This window comes from Nyctereutes procyonoides, unplaced genomic scaffold (assembly GCF_905146905.1).
Source record: "Nyctereutes procyonoides isolate TBG_1078 unplaced genomic scaffold, NYPRO_anot_genome, whole genome shotgun sequence".
NCBI lineage: Eukaryota > Metazoa > Chordata > Mammalia > Carnivora > Canidae > Nyctereutes > Nyctereutes procyonoides.
The window spans coordinates 24,638,335-24,658,974 of record NW_026575024.1 but is presented as its reverse complement, the minus strand read 5'-3'; the positions used below and the strand labels follow the sequence as shown (position 1 = coordinate 24,658,974).

At 40.3% G+C, this 20,640-nt stretch overlaps 1 protein-coding gene across 1 annotated transcript; it reads right to left on the bottom strand.

Annotated features, from left to right (window-relative positions):
• Window positions 1-1,511: 1,511 nt before the first annotated feature.
• EIF2S2 (eukaryotic translation initiation factor 2 subunit beta) lies at window positions 1,512-20,289 on the bottom strand. The gene is made up of 9 exons (XM_055307366.1): window positions 20,135-20,289; window positions 14,784-14,961; window positions 13,069-13,172; window positions 8,500-8,635; window positions 7,738-7,838; window positions 6,717-6,865; window positions 4,643-4,699; window positions 2,593-2,678; window positions 1,512-1,982 (listed from the first exon to the last, which is right to left on the bottom strand). The coding sequence occupies exons 1-9, from the start codon at window positions 20,147-20,149 to the stop codon at window positions 1,807-1,809; spliced, it is 1,002 nt and encodes a 333-aa protein (XP_055163341.1). The 5' UTR covers window positions 20,150-20,289; the 3' UTR covers window positions 1,512-1,806.
• Window positions 20,290-20,640: the final 351 nt, after the last annotated feature.

Here is a 20,640-nt window from a genome sequence, read left to right as displayed (position 1 = left end):
CACCAATGGAACCCTTCTTTTTTCCCTTACATAATTAGGAACACTTCTCAAGACTATCCTCAGACACACTTTGAAAATGGTGTTCTTGTTCCCTTCTCACAACCAAAACCTGGCTCTTGATCAAAAACCCTCAGTTGCATTTTGCTTTGTCACCCTCTAGAAGGTTCCCTGCAGCTGAGCTGGTTGGTATAAGGTAGTAGAGATGGATGAAGTTGATGCTACTGTGTGAATGGGTAACTTAGGGCAGCCCAAAGTTTTGAATTCAATTTTAATCAGTCTTAAAGGGTTTTTGGTCCAGAGACTTTTTGCGAATGAAATTAAAATTGGGTTGAAACTACAACTGTGTGCCAACCTGTCACACAGGTGATGGTAAAGTCCTGTCTTCCCTAAGAAATCCCACTAAACTAAAAAGAAACAAATGAAACATACATACACACAAAAGCAATGGAGCACTAATAACACAAGAGGCACTAATCCTTGCTTTATTCACGCAGTAACATTGGACATTGGGAACTGTGTGGGCGTAGATACAAAAGAAGGAAGGTGGCATTATAAACAGTTGAGCTCATCAGGGCAGTGGTGGCAGCTCAGCCAATGTGGTCTCCTTGGGCCCTACCAGGTCAAGGGAATACTCTGCTCCCTCCACCACTTCATGGCCAAGGTGTTTTACAACACTAGGCCTGTCCTTTAAAAATTAAGGGTCACAGTGATTGAAAACAACATGGTTAAGACATTCAGGGCTGAGTTGACTGCTCCTGGGGCTACAAGACCACGAGGAGAACAGCATTACGCTCTTATCCTCAAGTGTGTACAAGGGAGATCACAGCAGACACATGAAATGATCTTTCTCCCTGTGCTGAGCGGAGAAATAAACTTTCAGCCAAATCCTCAGGAGGCAGAACTGGAGGCACCAAGAGTACCACAGGCACCATCACCTCTTGGTTTCTCATGGTCACGCTGAAAAGCTACTTTTAATATAGAAAACAGAAACATTTGTAGTGGGTGTTTTTCAAATCCAGAACAGAAGTTGGGAAAAAGAACTGCTTTCTCTAGCATCATAGTTTAAACTCAGTTCTCTGAATGCTGGTTATAAGACTTACTTAAAAGCTATTATGTTTCTAAGATTTTCTTAGTGGCCAATAAGAAAATTCTGAAGAGGGGAGAGTACCTAGGCACCTTGTATTCCTTCACGTGGTAACAGCTAGAGGACTTGGCAGTGAGGTAGCAGCAACAATCCTCACATAATGAAAAGAATTCAAATCTATGCAGTCGTTTGCTGGACACTGAAAACAGGCTGTCCTCCCAGATCTCAAGCTCTAACCACCCACTTATGTGACACTTTATCTCAAGAGAAGCTGAGAAGAAAAATAGCTGCCCAGCTGAACCTGCCAATGTCCAGTTTCTCAGGATGAGGATAAAGAGACCTCGCCAGAGCCCAGGCACAATCTTCTTCCTGAATTCATTAAGCACAATTTTTATAGAAAACTGAAGGACAAACCAAATTGAAAGAATCACTGTTATAATAACTTTAATTTATCTTGCATTTTACATAAGTCTATGAACGATTTTAAAAAAGCACCGCCTTACCCCATCATGTTTTTCTGACAGTTGTTAAAGTAGGCAATGAGTATGTCAACAGCTTGAGCATCAGCATCTTGCAAGGATTTCAGACCAACCAGCCACACGCCAAAGAACCTGGCAGCTTTTCTATCTTGTTTTTAATACAGTGGTATATCCACTCTGATGGTAAACCTGTCCAGCCAAATCTCCACAACACACTTTGCAAAATCAGTGGTGGTTAGCCAATTAGTTAGCTTTGGCACGGAGCTGTGCTCGCTTGCCTGTGACAGCCTGGAAGCCTGTTTTGATGCTGGCAACAGAGCATCGAGAATGACAAGTTTCGCACTGTAAGAAATAGAGTCGGGTGTCCTTTTGCAGGATTGTGTCCGGTGATCGGCACGTATGACAGGTAACGTATTCCTCTGCAGGAAAACATACAGAATTACCTGGTGGTTGCAGTGCACCAGAGGTTTCTTCCCTCTAAAACATCTTCTATAATGAACTCCACAAGCCCAGTCTAGCACCCAGACCAGGGAAAGATTTAGCTTAACTTAGATATTCTAGGGGTAAAAAGACAAACTGTTTGCTATAATGTTTTACGTACTAAACCACGGGTTGAAAAAAAGACTCCAGATATCCTGGAGGCAGGGATGCTTGCCAGATGCCATTCCTGGTTCTACAGGAGAGCCACTCAGAACTCCTGAGCTTTCCTAGTTGGGAATAGACTGGCCAATTTTAAGTGATTGGGAAGATGATAAAGGCAGGCGAGGCCTGAATGCAAACAGATGTCTCTGACTTGGCCTTCAGCCTAGAACTAACCAGCAGCTTGATCTGCTGGGCTTTAAATCCAAACCCTTCTCTCTACCCCTAAGCAGCTTCCAAGAGTCCCCTTGCTGTCCAATCCTCCCATCATTTTCCCTCAACTCTGAAGGCCAGCCTTTCTAGCTTCATTAAAAACCTGTGGATCTCCCCCTAAATATTACAGTATCATTGAGAACATTTTAGAGTGATGTAACATAATTATACACTTACTGATATATCTTCTCAAAACATTTTCTATCTGTTTCTGTTGGAATCTTCCTTTGATTACAAGTTGATTATTACCATCTATAGAACCACTATGAGAAAAAAAGAGTATCTCTGTTATTGTTTCCTATAAAAAAACAAATTCCAGGACTTATATACATTTAAATTTCAAATACATTCAATGGCATAGGACAAGTTCTAGGAGTAGTGCTATATTACCTGTTTTTTCAAAATTTAAGTAGTTGGTGCCTGATAACCTACCCATATTTCCTAACATTAAATCCAATTTCAACCAATTAAGTTTCCAGTGACAGATTTATGATTAAGTCTAAAACAAATTGATTCCTTAACTGTGAGATGGTTCATTCATTGAATAAAGGAAAAACACACTTCTCCTGAATGTATACCATGTACAAGGCAGGTATGGGGAGGGGGTCTATAAATATAAAAATAGGAAGGGAGCTGTATCTCTAAAAATTCCAAGCACCAAATGTCTTGATTCAGTCACATGGTTGATTAAAATATCCTAAAATGGGTTGTGGTAGTAGTTGTTCAACTATGCCAACGTATTAAAAACCATTTGTACATTTAAATGTGTGAATTTATCCTATAAAGCTATTACCAACAAAGAATAACAGATGAAATCCCAGGTCACATATTGATCAATGGTGCTTAAAAACTTTGAAAAGAAGCTGCTGACAAGCACTTTTGATAAGGTAAAGCTCTGGGCTAGACATTATCATTTGTTACAAATCACAGTGAAACAACAAAATTCATCCAGGTAGCATTAAATTTATATTTGTTTTGTATCTCATTATAAAACTGACTTTTGTTAAGAACCTCTCCTGTGATTCTCCTTTAACTATAAGGCTTTATTATCCTCCATGGACTGTAACCCTTAATCTCCAGGCTACGGTGACTCCAATGCTTGATGTAGGAAATTTTTTCCATTCACTGTCAAAAGAAATTGAATTTTCTCAACAACCCCATAATATTTAGCCCACTGACCATAAAGTTCACTGGTCACAACCTGTTATAATACCCCACCTCTACAAAAACTGTAAATTATTCTCAGAAGCAGGACACTGCTAGCTTTTATTCCTTCAGTTAATGCAAGTTAAAAATAATAATTTACATTTAAAACAATTCTTCTACAACAGAACCTACATATCTACCACTAGTCAAATCACTACTTAACCCCAGAGCAAGTGTAGCCAATTCCAACAGAGTTTTAAGTAGACTTTTGAGTAGGGAGAGACCAGAACACCTTAGTTATCTCTATAAGCCTTTTAAGAGCTCAAGCCCTAGAGAAAAGTAGCTGAGTTTACTATCTTGACTATATTATTAACTAGCTTATGTGACCAACTACAACTAAATGAACCTGTTAGATGGGTGGTATTAATTTCTATTTAAAATTCATAGAACTATTTTAAAGACTGAGATAGTACCCAAAAAAGTGCTTGGCACAGAACCTGACATTACGCACTAATTATGTGTTAGTCATCATCATCATGCTCCAGGTCTACGTTATTTTTAAAGGGACTTCTGGATTCCTAGTACTTATGGCCATATTCATTGGAACGGGCTCTAAGGGATACTGGTCCCCCTGAATGGGGATGGACTGGTTCAATGCCTTCAACATGTGAGCCCTGAAGACAGGGAAATAACTAATTATCAATCTCTGTTTCCAATGTTTTCTCCTGAGTCACTCAGCCTATTTCTTTGATAGCCTATTCACAATTTAGAAGATAAATTCTGACATAAGAAAATGGTTTCCTCCAAAGTCTAATATTTGCTCCATATAAAGACACAAGAATTCTAATTAATGACAGGAACACCAGCAGGCGTTTAGACAAGCCACTGTCAATGCTGTTCACTATTCCTAGCACTTAATCTCTCAGGAATGATTTCCCTCCCTGGCCAAAAAGTTACTGTTATCATTATGTGAATTTTTTTCTAAGGGTGTGATGTATCCTTTTCAAGTTATGAGAAGTTCCTCTGAAACATCCAGTACTACTATATATAATTTTATATAAATGTGAATATAGTTTCTTACCTTGTACCCAATTCAGCCAATAAAAATGCAAGAAGATGTTTGGGCTGACGATGTAATCTAAAAAGAAAGTGGAATATGTAAACTTTATCCTTCATTAGATATCTCACCAAATGTCAAAAAAATCATGTTCACTGTTTTTATCTGTAATTACTCAACTATTTGGTGAATTTTAGTGCCTAGTTCTCAAACCCTGAAATAAAGATATATAGATACCATTTATTTACATTTTAAAGCCTATAAAGCAACACATTATTTATAAATACATATGTATAAGTATCTAGAAACATGTTCAGAAAAGGTAAACACCAACCTTAGAGGTTACCCTCTTTATCTGACAAGGACGGTGGTGAAGGGATCAGAAAGAGATACATGGATGTCCTTGACTGTAACTGTAAAACTCTCTTTAAAGAAGAAAGATATCTGAAGCATATTTGTCAAAAGGCCAAAACACACCAAACCTAGGCAATGGGACATTTAGCTGTTTGTTCTAATCCCTACAGATTTCCCTTTTGAAAATTTTCATTAACAAAAAGGAACAATAGACAAATACTTCATGGTAGTACAAGAGCAGGAAAATTGCAAACAGCTTAAATAAATATTCACCAACTGGGAAACAGTTATCCAGTCTATCCTGCTTTTAGAAAAAGGCAGGTCTCTATACACACACACACACACACACAAGTACACAGGAAAAAACAAATACAAAGCAATACCATTCATTATTTTCAACTTTTTTTTTTAAAAAAAGATTGATTTAATCACTTGGCATTGCTTGAACTTGTTCTAATAACTAGGTACTACTATTACAATCTTAAAGTTATTCTTTCCCAAAGTGTAGTGAGTGAGGATTGGTGAAAATAGAACAGGTAAGCTCCTACATTGCTAGTGGGAGTATAAATTGGTACAAGTTTGTTGGAAAGCAGTTTGCCACAAAAATAACCCATTCCTTTTAACTCAGCAATTCCATTCTGGGAATTTTTGCCCTAAGGCTCTATTCTGAGTTACTGTCAAGATACATGTATCAGGATGTTTTCTGAAGCTCTGGCACTAATCATGAAAACACGGAAGCAACTATATCGAACTAAGGAACTGATAGAGTATGTTGTATTGCTACTAAAAACATTTCTGAAGACTATTTAATGACATGGGTAAAAGTTTTGTGATATATTGAAAAAATCAGATTAAAAACCAGTATGATTCCAATGTATTTACAAATATCTACATGCATAAAACTACCTAAACATAAAAGTATTAAACTATGATTAAGAATGTGGACTTAGAGCTTTCATTTTCTTTAACATGTCTCTATTTTCTAGTTTTTCTAAAATAAGAATATACTACTGTTGTCATCAGCCAAAAAATCTAAAACCTTTTAAGTAATGCCTAAAATGAAAAAGTGATTATCTCAAAGTGGCTGAATTTTTAGTGATTACTCTTCTTTGTTCATCAATGTCTTGCCTTTTATCTGCAATAGGCATGTATCATTTATGAAACTGAGTAACAAACAGTAGAGAGAGAAGGTGAGTTGCCTTAAAGAGCCTGTCAGAAAAGATGCAGCTGAGCTGTGAGAAGTGCCAGGCCTAGAGAGTGACCTAGGAGTAAGATAGACATGGAATGTGATGGTCATGAAGAAAGCTGAAATCTCATCGATCATGTCTTGGCAACGAGCATCCAAAGAAGAGGCACACCAAATTCAGCTGCTTTCCTGGAGCTCCCTTTCGCACTTGTTTGGCAGGCCCACCGCAGCCTGATGAGCTTTTCCACCTCCCCAGGCTCTCTAGGCTCCTGTCTGAGGACTGCATTCAACCTCCTCCCTCTTCACTCTGGTTAGGATCCACTCTCATGGGTCAGCATGAGTTGGCTTCTCTCACCTCTGGATGCCTGATAAAACAAGCCCTAAGACCTACGAATAGAAAGAACTGACATACTTGAACTACGACCTCACTCAAACCAACCCTGCCACTTGTGTATTCTTTCTTTCTACCTGCAACAAAGTGCACAATAAGGACATTTCACATATACTGCACGGACAATCTGGTACTTGGGATGGAGGATTCTCCATTAACCAACTTACAGTTTACAGATATCTGTAAAGTTGACAAAAGAAGTTTTCTTTGTTCCTACTCGGACAACCTGTGGAGGTTTCATGACAAATTTCCTTTTTTCTCCAGCAACCATATCTGGATTCTTTTCCCTCATAATGTTGAACACTCGATTCAGTAGCTATAGAAAAACAATTGATATTCACATACATTCTTATTAATAGGAGTATAAAGTTCCTACTTGAGTCACTCTGTTTTACCTTCAAGCAAAGCAAACATAATATTTTACTAAACAGTAATCACTTCAGCAGCATGTATATACTTTTTACTAAACACACACACACCGATCATTGTATGTTCTGGCAGCACCTTAAGAGCAGGATTCAATCCTCAACCAGGATCTGGTCCATTATGGATACTCACAGATACCCAGTTCAAAGTTCAATGAATGAATGAATGAATGAGCTCTACTAATTTTGCTGTTTCTATGGGAAAGTATATGATACGTGGAAAAGTAAGACTCAGGACAGCCCGAACTAACTTGACTTACTCTGGCCCTAAGTTAGTTGCTCCCTTCCTTTATTGCTCTCCCAATTCGAAGAGGCTCCAGGTCCTCAGAAGATCAACTCAGACGGAATACTGAATACCACAATGACTGCTAAACTCTGGGCAGGCTGCCCCACTTAGGGGTATCAGGCAATACTGTGCACTGATTATGTTACCTCTCTGGGTCTGTTTCACTATCTGTTCTTTAATGGCCCTTCCAATTCAGTATAAAGATCATGCTTTTCAGGGGTGTCTGGGTGGCTCAGTTGGTTAAGCATCTGACTTGATTTCAAGCTCAGGTCATAATCTCAGGGTCATGAGATCAAGCCCTGTGTCAGGTTCTGCACTCAACAGGGAGTCTGGTTGAGACTCTTTCTCCCTATGCTCCTCCCCTACACCGTGTACACACTCTAATAAGTAAATATATTAAAAAATCCATAAAGATCTTGCTCTTCTTTGAATTCTAGTGAAAACCTTAGTCATTTTTCATAAGAGAATTTGTCTTACCTCCTCATACGTGTAGTCTCTTTCGGAGCCTGCCCAAGCAGGACCTGTCTGGTTACTGAATGAGATACCATCATCTTTTTTGCTGTCTTCATCTTCTAAAGCTACAGATAACAAAGACTGTAAGAATGAGGGGTAGGCAGTAACAAAGTGGGAGGAGGCAGATCTAAAGAAATGAAAGCTTCAAAGACATCTGTCGTCCCTCCCGCATAATAGCATTAAGGCTCACAAACAACCTGTTACTGCCTCAAGACAGGGATGTTACAACTTTCATAAATAACACTTAACAGAGACCTCTCTAGGAATTTGTGATAACAGATACACTGAGTTATTTCTTGATTTAAGAAACACGAGGTAACATAATGTTTAACATAATTAGCGGAAAAAAGCCCAGCTATTCTGAAGCACTTAAACATCAATATCCATAAAAATCCATCTGTTGATTACACTAGTTTTCTAACTCAGAGCTAATAAAACAGCACTTTTAACAAAAAAAAAAAAAAAAAAAAAAAAAATTTAAACTATTTAAAATCCAGGTAATTTCCCCAACAGCCTTAATTATCATGTTTTTAGTGTAATCATGATTGCCAAATTCTTCCTCCATGAAATCTTGAACTGTCATGATCAAATTAGATACCTTTTCCTTTCAGTTTCCATTATCAGGCAGTAAAAATAAGAAGGAAAAAATAAGAAAGGAGCCTGTTCAGAGAGACTAGGCCAAAGTCTTGAGTAACCCAGAAATGAGCTGATGAGCCCCCATATTACCTTCATCTTTCTCTAGTATTTCATCCTCATCTGGGAACTTAACGTTCTTCTTTTTCTTCTTTTTATTGCCAAGCATAATGTCAAGGTCATCCTCTGGTTCAGCTGGTTCTTGGATATCACTTTCGATCTTAAGATCCTAAAAAATTGAGATAAGAATCAACATTTTGATACTACAACTATGTTTTACATGACATGGGCTGACATAATTTTGGAGGAAAACATATTCACAATTATAGATCAGCAGTGTCTCTCACAGGAGAACCAAATTGGCTCAGAAAGTCTGTCATTTAGGAGCACGTGGCTCAGTTAAGTGTCTGACTTTGGCTTAGATGATGATCTTGGGGTCCCAGTATCAAGCCCCGCATCAGGCTCTGTGCTGGGGTGGGGAGAGTCTGCTTGTCCCTTTCCTTCTGCCCCTCCCCCTGTTCATGCCCTCTCTCTCTCACATAAATAAATAAATTATTTTCAAAAAATAAATAAATAGGGGTACCTGGGTGGCTCAGTTGGTCAAGGGTCTGCCTTCGGCTCAAGTCATGATTCTCAGGGTCCTGGGATTGAGCCCCATGTCAGGCTCCCTGCTCAGCAGGGAGTCTGCTTCTCCTACTTCCTCTGTGCTCTGTCTCTCAAGTAAACTAAAATCTTTAAATTTTTTTAAAAATAAAGTCATTTTTTTCAAAGATTTTATTTATTTATGAGACAGAGAGAGAGCACAAGCAGGGGGAACAGCAGAGGGAGAGGAAGAAGCAGACTTCTCACTGAGCAAGGAGCCTGACTCAGGACTCGATCCCAGGACCCTGAGATCATGACCTGAGCTGAAGGCAGGCACTTAGTCGAATGAGCCACCCCGGCACCCTCTCCTTTTTAAAGATTTTATTTGAGAGACAGTGTGAGAGAGAGAGAGCACAAGCAGGAAGAGTAGCAGAGGGAGAAGGAGAACGAAGGCAGATACATACCCAGTTGAGCCACCCAGGTGCACCAAGTCTGTCATTTAAACTAGAAATTCTTGGGGCGCTCCTCAGTGGCTCAGCGGTTGGGCATCTGCCTTCAGCTCAGGTGGTGATCCCGGGATCTGGGATCAGTCCCACATTGGGCTCCCTGCATGGAGCCTGCTTCTCCCTCTGCCTGTGTCTCTGCCTCTCTCTCTGTGCCATTCATGAATAAATAAATAAATTAAAATAAAAAAAATTTAAAAACTAAACTAGAAATTCTTTAAGACACTTTTTTTTAAGTAGGCTCCATGCCCAACATGGGGCTTGAACTCACAACTCTGAGACCGAGTCACGTGTTCTGACTGAGCCAGCCAGGTACCCCTCTTTGGAACACTTTTGTGTCATCTTTTCCTTTCCTGAATCCATCAACCTTGAGATCTTATAGTTACTGCCCATGTTTCCAGACCAAGCCATTGGTCAAAATCACCTGGGAATCTTTAAAAGATTCCCATATCGGGGCACCTGGATGAGCATCTGACTCTTGGTTTGGCTCAGGTTGTGACCCTGGGGTCATGAGATCGAGCCCTGCGTTGGGCTCTGCACTCAGTGCAGTGTCTGCTTGAGATTCTCTCTTCCTCTCCCTGTCCCTCCTGCTCGTGTAGGTGCTCTTTCTCTAAAATAAAGTTTTTTTTAAAAAAAGATTCCTTTATCTTCTGATTGACAATTTTTAGCAGGAACAGGATTCAGGAATATTTTAAGGACGTTTCTAAGTATTCTGATGCAATAAATGGAAACAGTTTTTACTTCCTGACACCAAATACGTGGTATTTTTCCAAAGCTATTGTCCAATTCTCATACTAACTAGGTGGCTTACAATTCAACTCAATTCTGACACTACCCGGGCTCAGTGACAGACCGCCGGTTTAATGGCTCAGTCCCGTAAGACTGTCCTCCTTTAGGGGTCAATGCAAGTACAGGGTCTCCATGTTTTACCCATACTTAGTCTTACTTGACTACAAATTCAGAACACCCCTCCCACCCGCACTGTCATTTAATAATCTGCTAGAACACCTGAGACTTGGAAAAGCACTTTACTTAACTATTACCAGTTTATTATAAAGGATGCAATTCAGTAACAGCCAAATGGAAAGCATGCACAGAAGAAAAGAGAGGGAGGCAGGTGCAAAGGCTTCTCTCTCTGGTTATACCACTCTCCCAACAGCCCAATGTGTTCACTAACCCTGAAGCTCTCTAACCCTCATTGTTGGAGGGTTTTGATGAAGGTTTCATTAGGTAGGCATGATTAATTAAATCAATGCCCATTGGTGACTGAACCCAATCTCCAGTCCCTTTCCCTGGAGGAGTGCATACCTAAAAGTTCCAATCCTCTAATTATGGCTTGATCTTTCTGACAAACAACTCCCACCCTGAAGCCAGCTATCCAAGAGCTCCCAGCCACTAGTCATCTCAAAAGGCACTTTTATCACTCAAGATGCCAAGGATTTTAGGAGCTGTGTGCCAGGAACTGGGGACAAAGGACAAGTATTTATTTTTTATTGTACCAGTCAGCCTAGCACCAGACTGTGAAGAGGTCTTTGGGCATCATTTCAATAGATGATGTCACGGAAGAGGGAAAAGGTAGAACCCAGAGAATTACAATCATCTGATGAACAGATGGAGACAAGGTAAAGCTTGATCTCAAGATTAGTTGCTATAGTTATGGATGTAAATAGGGCATTAAAATGATTCATACACACCCCAGAAGATCAGAAAGGTCCAGTCTCAGTCTCCAGTCTTCTAATTTCTCCATTCTTTACCACCCTGAAGTCACTATTACCTATCAACATCTGTTTTTGCGTGCCTATGGACATGCAGAGAAATCCTGAATTACTCTGTAAATTCATAAATCTTAGCAGGAAAACTGGAATAAGCTAGGAGTAAATGACGCTCAGCCTTGAGATCCCAAATCCAGCTATGTGGCCAATGCCACATTTGGCCATCAGAAACCAATCAACTTGTGTATTAGCTGGATAACACATAAACAAGAAAGCAGGTATTAACTTAGTCTGTGGTACAAGCTCTTATGTTATGACTTCAATAGCAGAGAAAAAAGTAAGCACTTCTAAGAGCAGAGCTTATAAGTGACACTTCGACAAAAGCTACTAAAGGAACTGACCAATAAAACCTTGCTAACCAAGACCTTGTGTAGCATATCTCTGATACGTCACCTTGTTACCCAGGATATTTAAACCTCATTTATTCAGTATAATCCGAACATGTCTTTCTCAATTTCCTTACAATAGTAAGAAGAGAAGAGAATCTCCAAACAGGGAGAGAGTAAGATAAATCCAGGTAAAATAATTTTCTTCTAAAGGACTCTAAATTATCCCTGAACTAAAATAATCTCTGAAAACAGGAAAAACATCTCATTCATTTTAGTACCTTAGCAATTAACACACAATGCCTGACTCACTGCAATTATCAATACATATCTGCTGAATTAACCAAGCTATCAACATTATGACATTGTTTCCAAAACTGAATGAATTACTATATACATTTCCTGTTACATGTGCGATACACCTTATTTACTGGAGTTTGAGCAAATTATTTATCAAAGAAAAACTGGGGTAGAGGGCATAAAATGGGATACTAAGTACATGTGTATGTATGTTCTCATGCTTACTCCTTCCCACTTGTATACACATAAAATTGCTATTATCTTGGATTTTATTTTTTTTTAAAGATTTTATTTATTTATTCATTCATGACATACACACACACACACAGAGAGACAGAGAGTGAGAGAGTGGGGGGGGGGGGCAGAGACACAGGCAGAGGGAGAGGCAGGGAGCCCAACATGGGACTCGATCCTGGGTCTCCAGGATCATGCCCTAGGCCGAAGGCAGGCGCTAAACCACTGAGCCACCTGGGGTGCCCCTATCCTGGATTTTAAAAATAGATGTGTGGGCTCTGCTCAAGATTACTGGGTAGAGTTTTTAAAATAGTAGCTCTAAGTAAGGCAATAACAGACTTTAGCTCCTTCCTGATCCATCCTATTTACCCACTTACCATCTAGTTACCTATCCTTGTTCAAAAGAATTTTGAGATATTTATAGAGGAACCTGATCCAGTAACAGGATAATTGCAGGGCTTCATGTCCCTAAAAGACCAGAGAACCCCATAAAACCAGCCTACGTGCTCCCGTTCTACTACAAGCCAAAAAATCACCAGCCACAAACCATCGTAAGCTGGGGTTCATTTTTTGCTGCTCAGAGGAACATGTATAAGTTTGTATACCTTCAACATACTACCAAAAGTTTAACAGAAGAAACTGTAAGAATATATGCTCCATAGGATTTCTCACTTACAGAAATATCTCTCCTCACCCAATCTGAGTGTGGTTAATGTCATCATAATGGCATGCAATACAATGTGTAAAATCTCATTTATATTCCTTTAAACCATAATCCCTTTAAGACACCTAGTCAGACACAATCCCAAGAAAATGATCTTAACCCTGATCAAGTACTCAATAACAAAAGCAAAACTGTTAAGAAACAAGACACAAAGAGAAACATCAGCCATTAGCAACATTTCGAGAGGTCAAATTTTACCTTCAATAAGAAAGCAATACTACCTTTACACCTTCTTCAGCTTCATCAATATCAAATATCTTTTTTGTTTTTTTCTTCTTTTTCTTCTGATTAAAGAAGTTCAAGTCATCTAAATCATCAGAAGCATCTAAAAAGATAGTTAAGAATAAAAATTAACAACTAGCAGAAGGTACAGCATCGAATCGAGTTAAACCAACAATTCAGCTATTAGTTAGTCATCAGAATAGAGAGTTTAGAAATCAGTACAGTGGTCTCTCTACAACCCAAGGTTATACGGTTCTGAAGAACACGATGGCAGGCCAAGTCAAGGCTTCATAGGAAAAACCTGGTTAGGGCAACATGTTGGGAATATTTATTTAGTAATCTGACCATACCATGCCTCACTGTTCCCATGGCAACGTAAGAATTCTAACACAATTTCCAAGGCTCTCTAGTTTTATCTCTCCATTTCTGTCTACCTTCTCATCTACCAACTCTAATTCCTGGTTCCAATCCAACTAAAATACTTCCACTTCTTAGTGTAGTATGTGTGGTCTCTTACCTAAGCCTCCCATGGGCCTTCTCATATGGCTCTTATCTTCAGCTCACTGGATCTTGGTTAGAAGTAACTTCTACAAGAAGCCTTTTCTAAGCTTATTCTCCAACTAGGTTAGGTGCCCCCAAGTATCTTGATATAACCTCTGTTACTCCAATAGAGGTATTTACTGGCTTGTCTATCTCCCTACTGGCTACTAAAGTGCTATACTTTTTTCATCTAAAACTTAATGTTCAGCTCAGTGTTACTAAAATCATTCAATCAACAAAAGGCCTTATTAGGGCAGCCCCGGTGGCACAGCGGTTTAGCGCCGCCTGCAGCCCGGGGTATGATAATGGAGACCCTGGATCGAGAGCCCCCTGCATGGAGCCTGCTTCTCTCTCTCTCTCCGAATAAATAAACAAATCTTAAAAAAAAAAAAAAAGGCCTTATTAAAGTATATGACATTTGTTAAAATAAGTCTACATTTTGAAACTTTATCCACCATTAGTAATAATGGGTTTATTCAGTTAAGTCCTCCATTTGTCCTGCCCTATTGTACACTAGGGATATTTTAGGATCCTTCTGCTACAACGTTTTTCAAGGAGCTATTTATGAATTCAATTTATCTTATTACAATAATAATTTACTTTTCAAGTTTAACATGTACAAGACGCTTAGCATATGGTAGGTGCTCAATGTCAGTTCTCCCTATCACCAGCAGTGTCTTATGTTCAACAGACATAAATAATATTTACTAAATCATTTACTTCTAGTAATCAAATGGTGTCTATGTTGGAGCACAAGATGGAATACTAATGCTGGTGTCTAAATCCAAACATTTTAGGCTCTAATTTTAATCTCTTTTATTACAGATTTTCAGATTTGCTAAGACATAAAACTGCCTATTTTACTCCTATGTCTTTCTGCTTACACTCAAATACAACCACAATTAAAACTAGAGAAGAGATCTGACAGGTCAAACTGGAATAACCAGGCCTGGAATGATGAGGTTTGGTCATCTCTGCAACTTGTGGATTTGGTAGGAATTTCTCTGGAATAAGTCTATCATAAATCTGGCAAGATCCAATGCACACAGCCTGTTAATAGCCTCAACTTCACTTACCAGGCTGAGAGGTCACTGTATGCACAAAATCCAAAACACTCATGGAAGAGAACCAGCTCTCACAGGACAACAGTGACTCTTCCGTATCTACAACTCACCCTTTTTCCTACTGTCCTCTTCATCAGCTTCTACATCTTTGTCCTCAGTTGGCTCTGGTTCTACTTCTTTTGTTTCTGAGGGCTGGGTTTCTTCCGTCTGGGCATCCCCTTCCTCATCTAACATAAAAGGCTTCTTCTTCTTCTTTTTCTTCTTGCTCATAGTAGGATCAAAAATCATCTGTTTAAAGGACAATAAAAAACAAAAAGGAACCAAGTGATTGTTTTTAAAAATACTCATATCCAAATATGTTGTATCCTCAAAAAGTATACATTTGAAAGTAAAAGTGTATGACGCACTAAAGTCCCAAAGAGGATCTTACACACACACACAAAGGCCATCCAACAAACTTCCTTATATTATTAAAGGGACGGGGAAGATGGGTGTGGTTTGGAAACATGCACGCCTTTAAATTTGTAAGTTCTCACGAGATACAGCAACTTCACTTTTAAATTTCATGAGCAAATTTGGAGACTTTATATATGCATCATGGAACTTGGGAAGGGACCTTAGCAATACCTAACACCATGTCCCCCACTTTATGGATGAAAAAACCAATGCCTTAGCAGGTTACACTTTTTTTTTTTTTTAAGATTTTATTTATTTATTCATAGAGACAGAGACAGAGAGAGAGAGAGACAGAGAGAGAGAGAGAGAGGCAGAGACACAGAGGGAGAAGCAGGCTCCACGCAGAGAGCCTGATGCGGGACTCGATCCAGGGTCTCCAGGATCACGCCCTGGGCTGCAGGCGGCGCTAAACCGCTGCGCCACCGGGGCTGCCCAGGTTACACGTTTTATTTAAGGCTGGTAACTTGGGGTTGCTATGCCAGGAGACTTGACCTGATAAAAAATTAAAACAGAAACAAAAACTTCTCTTGGCCTCCGCTGAAGTTCAGACAAGTCTTTCCATCAGCAATCCTTCCTATAGCAAATCTCCAAGTAAGAGAAACTTCCATACAACCTTTTCCTTTGCTTTTTGTTTTGGGAACATTAAAAGTTTTCTTATTTTATTTTTTTTAAATTTTAAAAAAGATTTTATTTATTTATTCATGACAGAGAGAGAGGGAGAAATAGAGAAAGGCAGAGGGAGAAGCAGGCTCCGTGCAGGGAGCCTGACGTGGGACTCGATCCCAGGTCTCCAGGATCACACCCCGGGGTGAAGGTGGCACTAAACTGCTGGGCCACCAGGGCTGCCCAAAAGTTTTCTTAGTTATTTTAAATCTAACGTCCACTAGAGACATCCTCTAGAGAATAAATGAAAAACCAACTTATAACTTGTTTTAGAAAACATGTATACACTGATCACTTGGAAAAAAATAAAGATTGTTAATTCAGACACAACAGTTTAACAACATATAGGGTAGATTCCTTGGTAGAATGGAAAGAGGTCTTTTTAAATAGAATTGGATTCAAATCCCAAGTATTTTTCTCTAAGCCCCTTACCAATCTTTGTCCAAATTCTACCACGCTTAAACTTAGCATTTTGTCCAATGATCTGCTGTGGCAGAGAAGTACTTAAAAGCACAGGTCTCGAGCCCAACTGACTGAATTCAAATCCTGACTCTGGCACTTACTTGCATTACTCCAGATAAGCTCTTGCCTTCTGCATGCCTCATGTGTAAAAAAGATATCAGCAGAAGAACCAAAAACCAACCTCACAGGGTTACTGGGATTAAATGAGTGATTAAATATAAAACACTTGGCACAGCGCCGGACACAAAAGTACTCAATAAATGTTAGCAATTATTATGATTTATATAATGCTTTATAGTTCACAAAGCATGGTATCTCTTCATTCCTATCACTGAAATTTCATTAAATCAGGGTGATCAAATTTCCAAGACATATGAAACTCTAAAAAAAAAATCCCCAAATTGATTTTAATTAACTTAAATTTCTTTATGACTCAAATACATTAGAGAAATTGAGCTACACTGAAACCAAACTAGGGTCTGTAATCAAGTAGGGTAGTTATCATTCTCACCCAATAAAGGATCTGCAAGACATACTGGAAATTGATATAGCCTCATTTCAAAGATTTCCTCTCCTACCTTAACATAAATTCAATTGCGTATCAAATGAATAATTCTGAAATGCAGTCAGTCTGAAGAACATTATTGAGCAAACTTAAAGAGTATATACAAAAATAAAGAGGATAAAAGACAGGAGGAAGTTCCCCACTGCTAACCTACTAGGTCTTGGGTCACTGTACATGAAATGTTACAATCTATTTCAGGGATGTTATCTAGTTTATCCTCATTTCTGAAATATGGAGATTTGGCAAAAGGACAGAAAGCACACTAGGCACTAGAAATCTGGTTGCTGGCAGGACTTAAAATTTATTGAATTTTTTTTTCAAGTATCAAGTTCTCTGGAATATTAATTATCTTTTGACTATTGTTCAGCAAGACAGACCAAAGATAGGAGGGATTCTCAAATCAGAGGACAGCCTCACAACTGTCTTCTTATCCTCTGAAAAACCATTTGTACTTAAGTCTACAGGGAAACAGTCTGGTTGTAGCCTTGTAAAAGTAATAAACACGCAAGAATTATACACTGAAATAATTAACATCTCTCTCAATTACTGTGTCTGGGTACTTAAGACAAAGTCATTGCCTCATACACTCACACCACGTACCAAAGTAGAATCTAAAAATAAGGAAACCAGGGATCCCAAAGTAGTGCCCAGAGCAGGAATCTCCCCAAAATAAAGGCCAGGTCAGTCCTGAGTAAAAATTAAAATGTCCAATTTACAAATTATTATATTCAAAGTGTTTTATGACATTGTTTATGACATTTTATGTCAGTTGCTGACAGCACATTTATGAAAAACCACTGAATCTCTTAAGCTATTTTTTTTTTCTAAGCCCTCAACAAAGCTTTCAAAAAGTTTTCCACTTTCCACTTCCCAGGCTGGGTTGGGTTGGAGAATGCCAAAATGCTTCATGAAAGTAGTAACCTATTCTCCTCCATCAAAATTTACCCTAGATGGTAACTTTATGGCCACACCACACCCAGGAGGCAAGTGTTAGTTACAAAAGAACCTACAGAAGCAAGGTGAGAACAAATGCTAAATATGGCCATCTCTGGGTGATGGGATCCTGGGAGATTTTTATTTCTTTTTGTATTATTCTGCTATGTAAACTTTGTACAACACACATTCCATTTTTAATCAGAAAAAAAATTTTTTTAAAGATTCTTTTGTAAAACATCCTACCATGTTGCGTGAAAACCTAATGGTTCTGATACCTTGTAAATAAATGGGGCCTGGTAATGAGCAGTAATCTTAGCTATTGACAGCACTTAAAATGGTCTGAAAAATAATGAATGCCTGCAGATTAGGGAATTTTTCCATACTTCGAGAACACTGCTTTTTAAAGGTCATGATTCCACTAGTTTAAAGAAAGTTATATTTTGGTGAGTTTCTGGCTTAATTACCAGGTTTAAAAAGAAATGCACGCAATTTATTTTATGTCAACTACACACCAATAAAGTATTTCAAGAAAAAAGGAAATGTGAAGAAAATAGAAAAAAATAACAGTAGGTTCCTTAACCCTCTATCTTAGCCTAGAACTTCCACTCTTGGGGAGACTTTGGCAGTTTATAAATCATTTCCACGTACAGCTTTTCACTTGATTCTTACAAGTCTATAAAGTAGTCAGCTAGTTTCCTGCCTGTAAGATGAAGTTGGACTGACAGACCTGTGAAGTGCTAAGCTGCTTAATACTTTACTGGCTTCCAAAGCCCTCTGTTGGAATGCTGGTTCTGCCATTTTTGCTTGACAAAATCTTGTTCAACCTTCAATAATTTATTCACATCCCATTTCCTTCAAAACCTGGTCTCACTGCTAAAACTGAATCCTCCAGCTCCCCAAATCACTACGTTGAAATGGTCCTATTTCTTCTAACCCCTGTAGCTATTAGTAAATCTCCCTTACAACAGTTGTGAGTACTTTACCATAAACCCTATACACAGAATAGTACCTATTACATGGGCACTGTTAAAGGCTTACAAAATGGAGAGAAAAAAACAAACACGAAACACTGCCACTCTCGGAAATTTTGAAATACAGTAGCCAGAGTAATGTCTTCGAGGTCAGAGCATGACCCCTAAGCAAGAACCACCTACTTCATTTAGACTCTGGGTTTCTCTCCGAACAGAGCTAGGGCCTCCTAGTTACCTAGATGGAGGCAATACTGCATAGATCTGGAATTCTACTACTGGCTCTGCCACTTAATCTTTAATCACGGGCATCATACAACTCTCTAAGCCTCAGTTCTCTCATCTTTAAAACGGGAATAAAAACAAATATCAATTTTATACCATTGTCACAAAAATTCAATGTTGAGATTTGAATCTCCTCCTCCAGAAAAAAATCCAAATTCCTTAATTTGGTCTTCAAAATCCTCCCATTTATTAGCCGCCACCTCCATTTCAACTCCAACCAAATTGAAGAATGTCCTTCCCGTGAGCACATGTACTCGCCTTCTTAACCACTCCCTTTACCTTGTGATCAGGCCCTTCCACTACTGTGGAACTTCTAAGCATCATTCAGGGTCTACCTAAAAAACCAACGCTCGGGAAAGCCTCGTGGATTTAAAATCAAATTTCATTTTAAACCGTTTGATTTTACATAAACTGAGCAAATCTGTCTAAAAAGGACTTGAGAAAATTTCCTGAGGTACAAGCACGATGGTGGAAAAAGATCCAGCCAGTCGCAGCCCGATCTTCCCGCTCAGGTCTCTGTGAGCTCTCTGTTCAGGAAGGCTCAGGGTCCCCCGCCCTGAAACTTTCCGAGGTGAGTCCCTTTCGGAGGCTGAAGGATCTTTTCCTCTGTCCTATCTCCCTCACCCCTCGGTCGTAAGAAATAATGCTCAGGATGAGGATAAGGGTGGATACCGACCAGGACAAGCCAGCCTGCAAAGTTTTTCACGAGGCGCTCCGCCGGAGCTGAGGAAGGCACGTCTCAGCACTCCCGGCGCCTAGTGAAGAGAGTTAGAGCCGCACTGTCAAATCGAAAGGAACGCAGGGGTCGCCGGCCCCAATCTCGTTCTTTTGGGGGCATTATCCCGGCATTCAAGCCCCCTTCTAGGAGGGAGACTCAACGAGCTCTCAATTCCGGAAACGCCGGCCACAGAAGGTCGCAGGCCTCGGCGTAGCCCCGAGGAGAGCCGGGCGCGGCCAGGCCCGCGGCCCTGAAGTCCTCACCAGCTCTACCGCTCCCAGCCGCCTAGGCCCGGCTGCCCCACATGGCGGCAGCCGGCCGCTAGGCCGCAGGCCCGGTCTCCCACACCAGGGTGCGTTCGGCTCTCCGCCTCAGTCCGTGGCCCTACAGCCAGGCTCAGGCCCTCACCTCGTCCCCGGACATGGCTGCGGCTCGAGTGGGCTCGGCACGGACGGGAAGTCGGACGGGTCAGCCCCAGGCCCCGGTGGCAGCGCTGCTCCTGCCGACACCTCTCCTACCACCGCACTAGACTCTTGCATCAGCGAAAGGGAACGACACCCCGCCCTCTCCTCCCAAGCGTTGGAAATACGCCTGCGCAGAGCGTGCCTAGGCGCAGGCGCGCGGAGGAGGCGACCTGGAGCGCTCCGTCTGGCGCGAGTTACCAGGCGACGGAGCGGCGCGACGCCAGGCAAGCCGGGACTTGTAGTCCGCCTGGAAGAGGCGGGCATTTAGGGGACGGCCGCCCAGCTGTCCGTGCGCGTGTGCGACGTCTGAGGAAGCCGGACAGAGGGCCGGTTTTTGCCGGTGGCTGCTGTTACCTTAGTCCTTCGTGGCGCAGAGGTTCCCGCGCTGATATACACGGCTTGTGGTGTGAATTCGGGGCCATTTCTACTGGGTTAGGGTGGTGGGTGGGA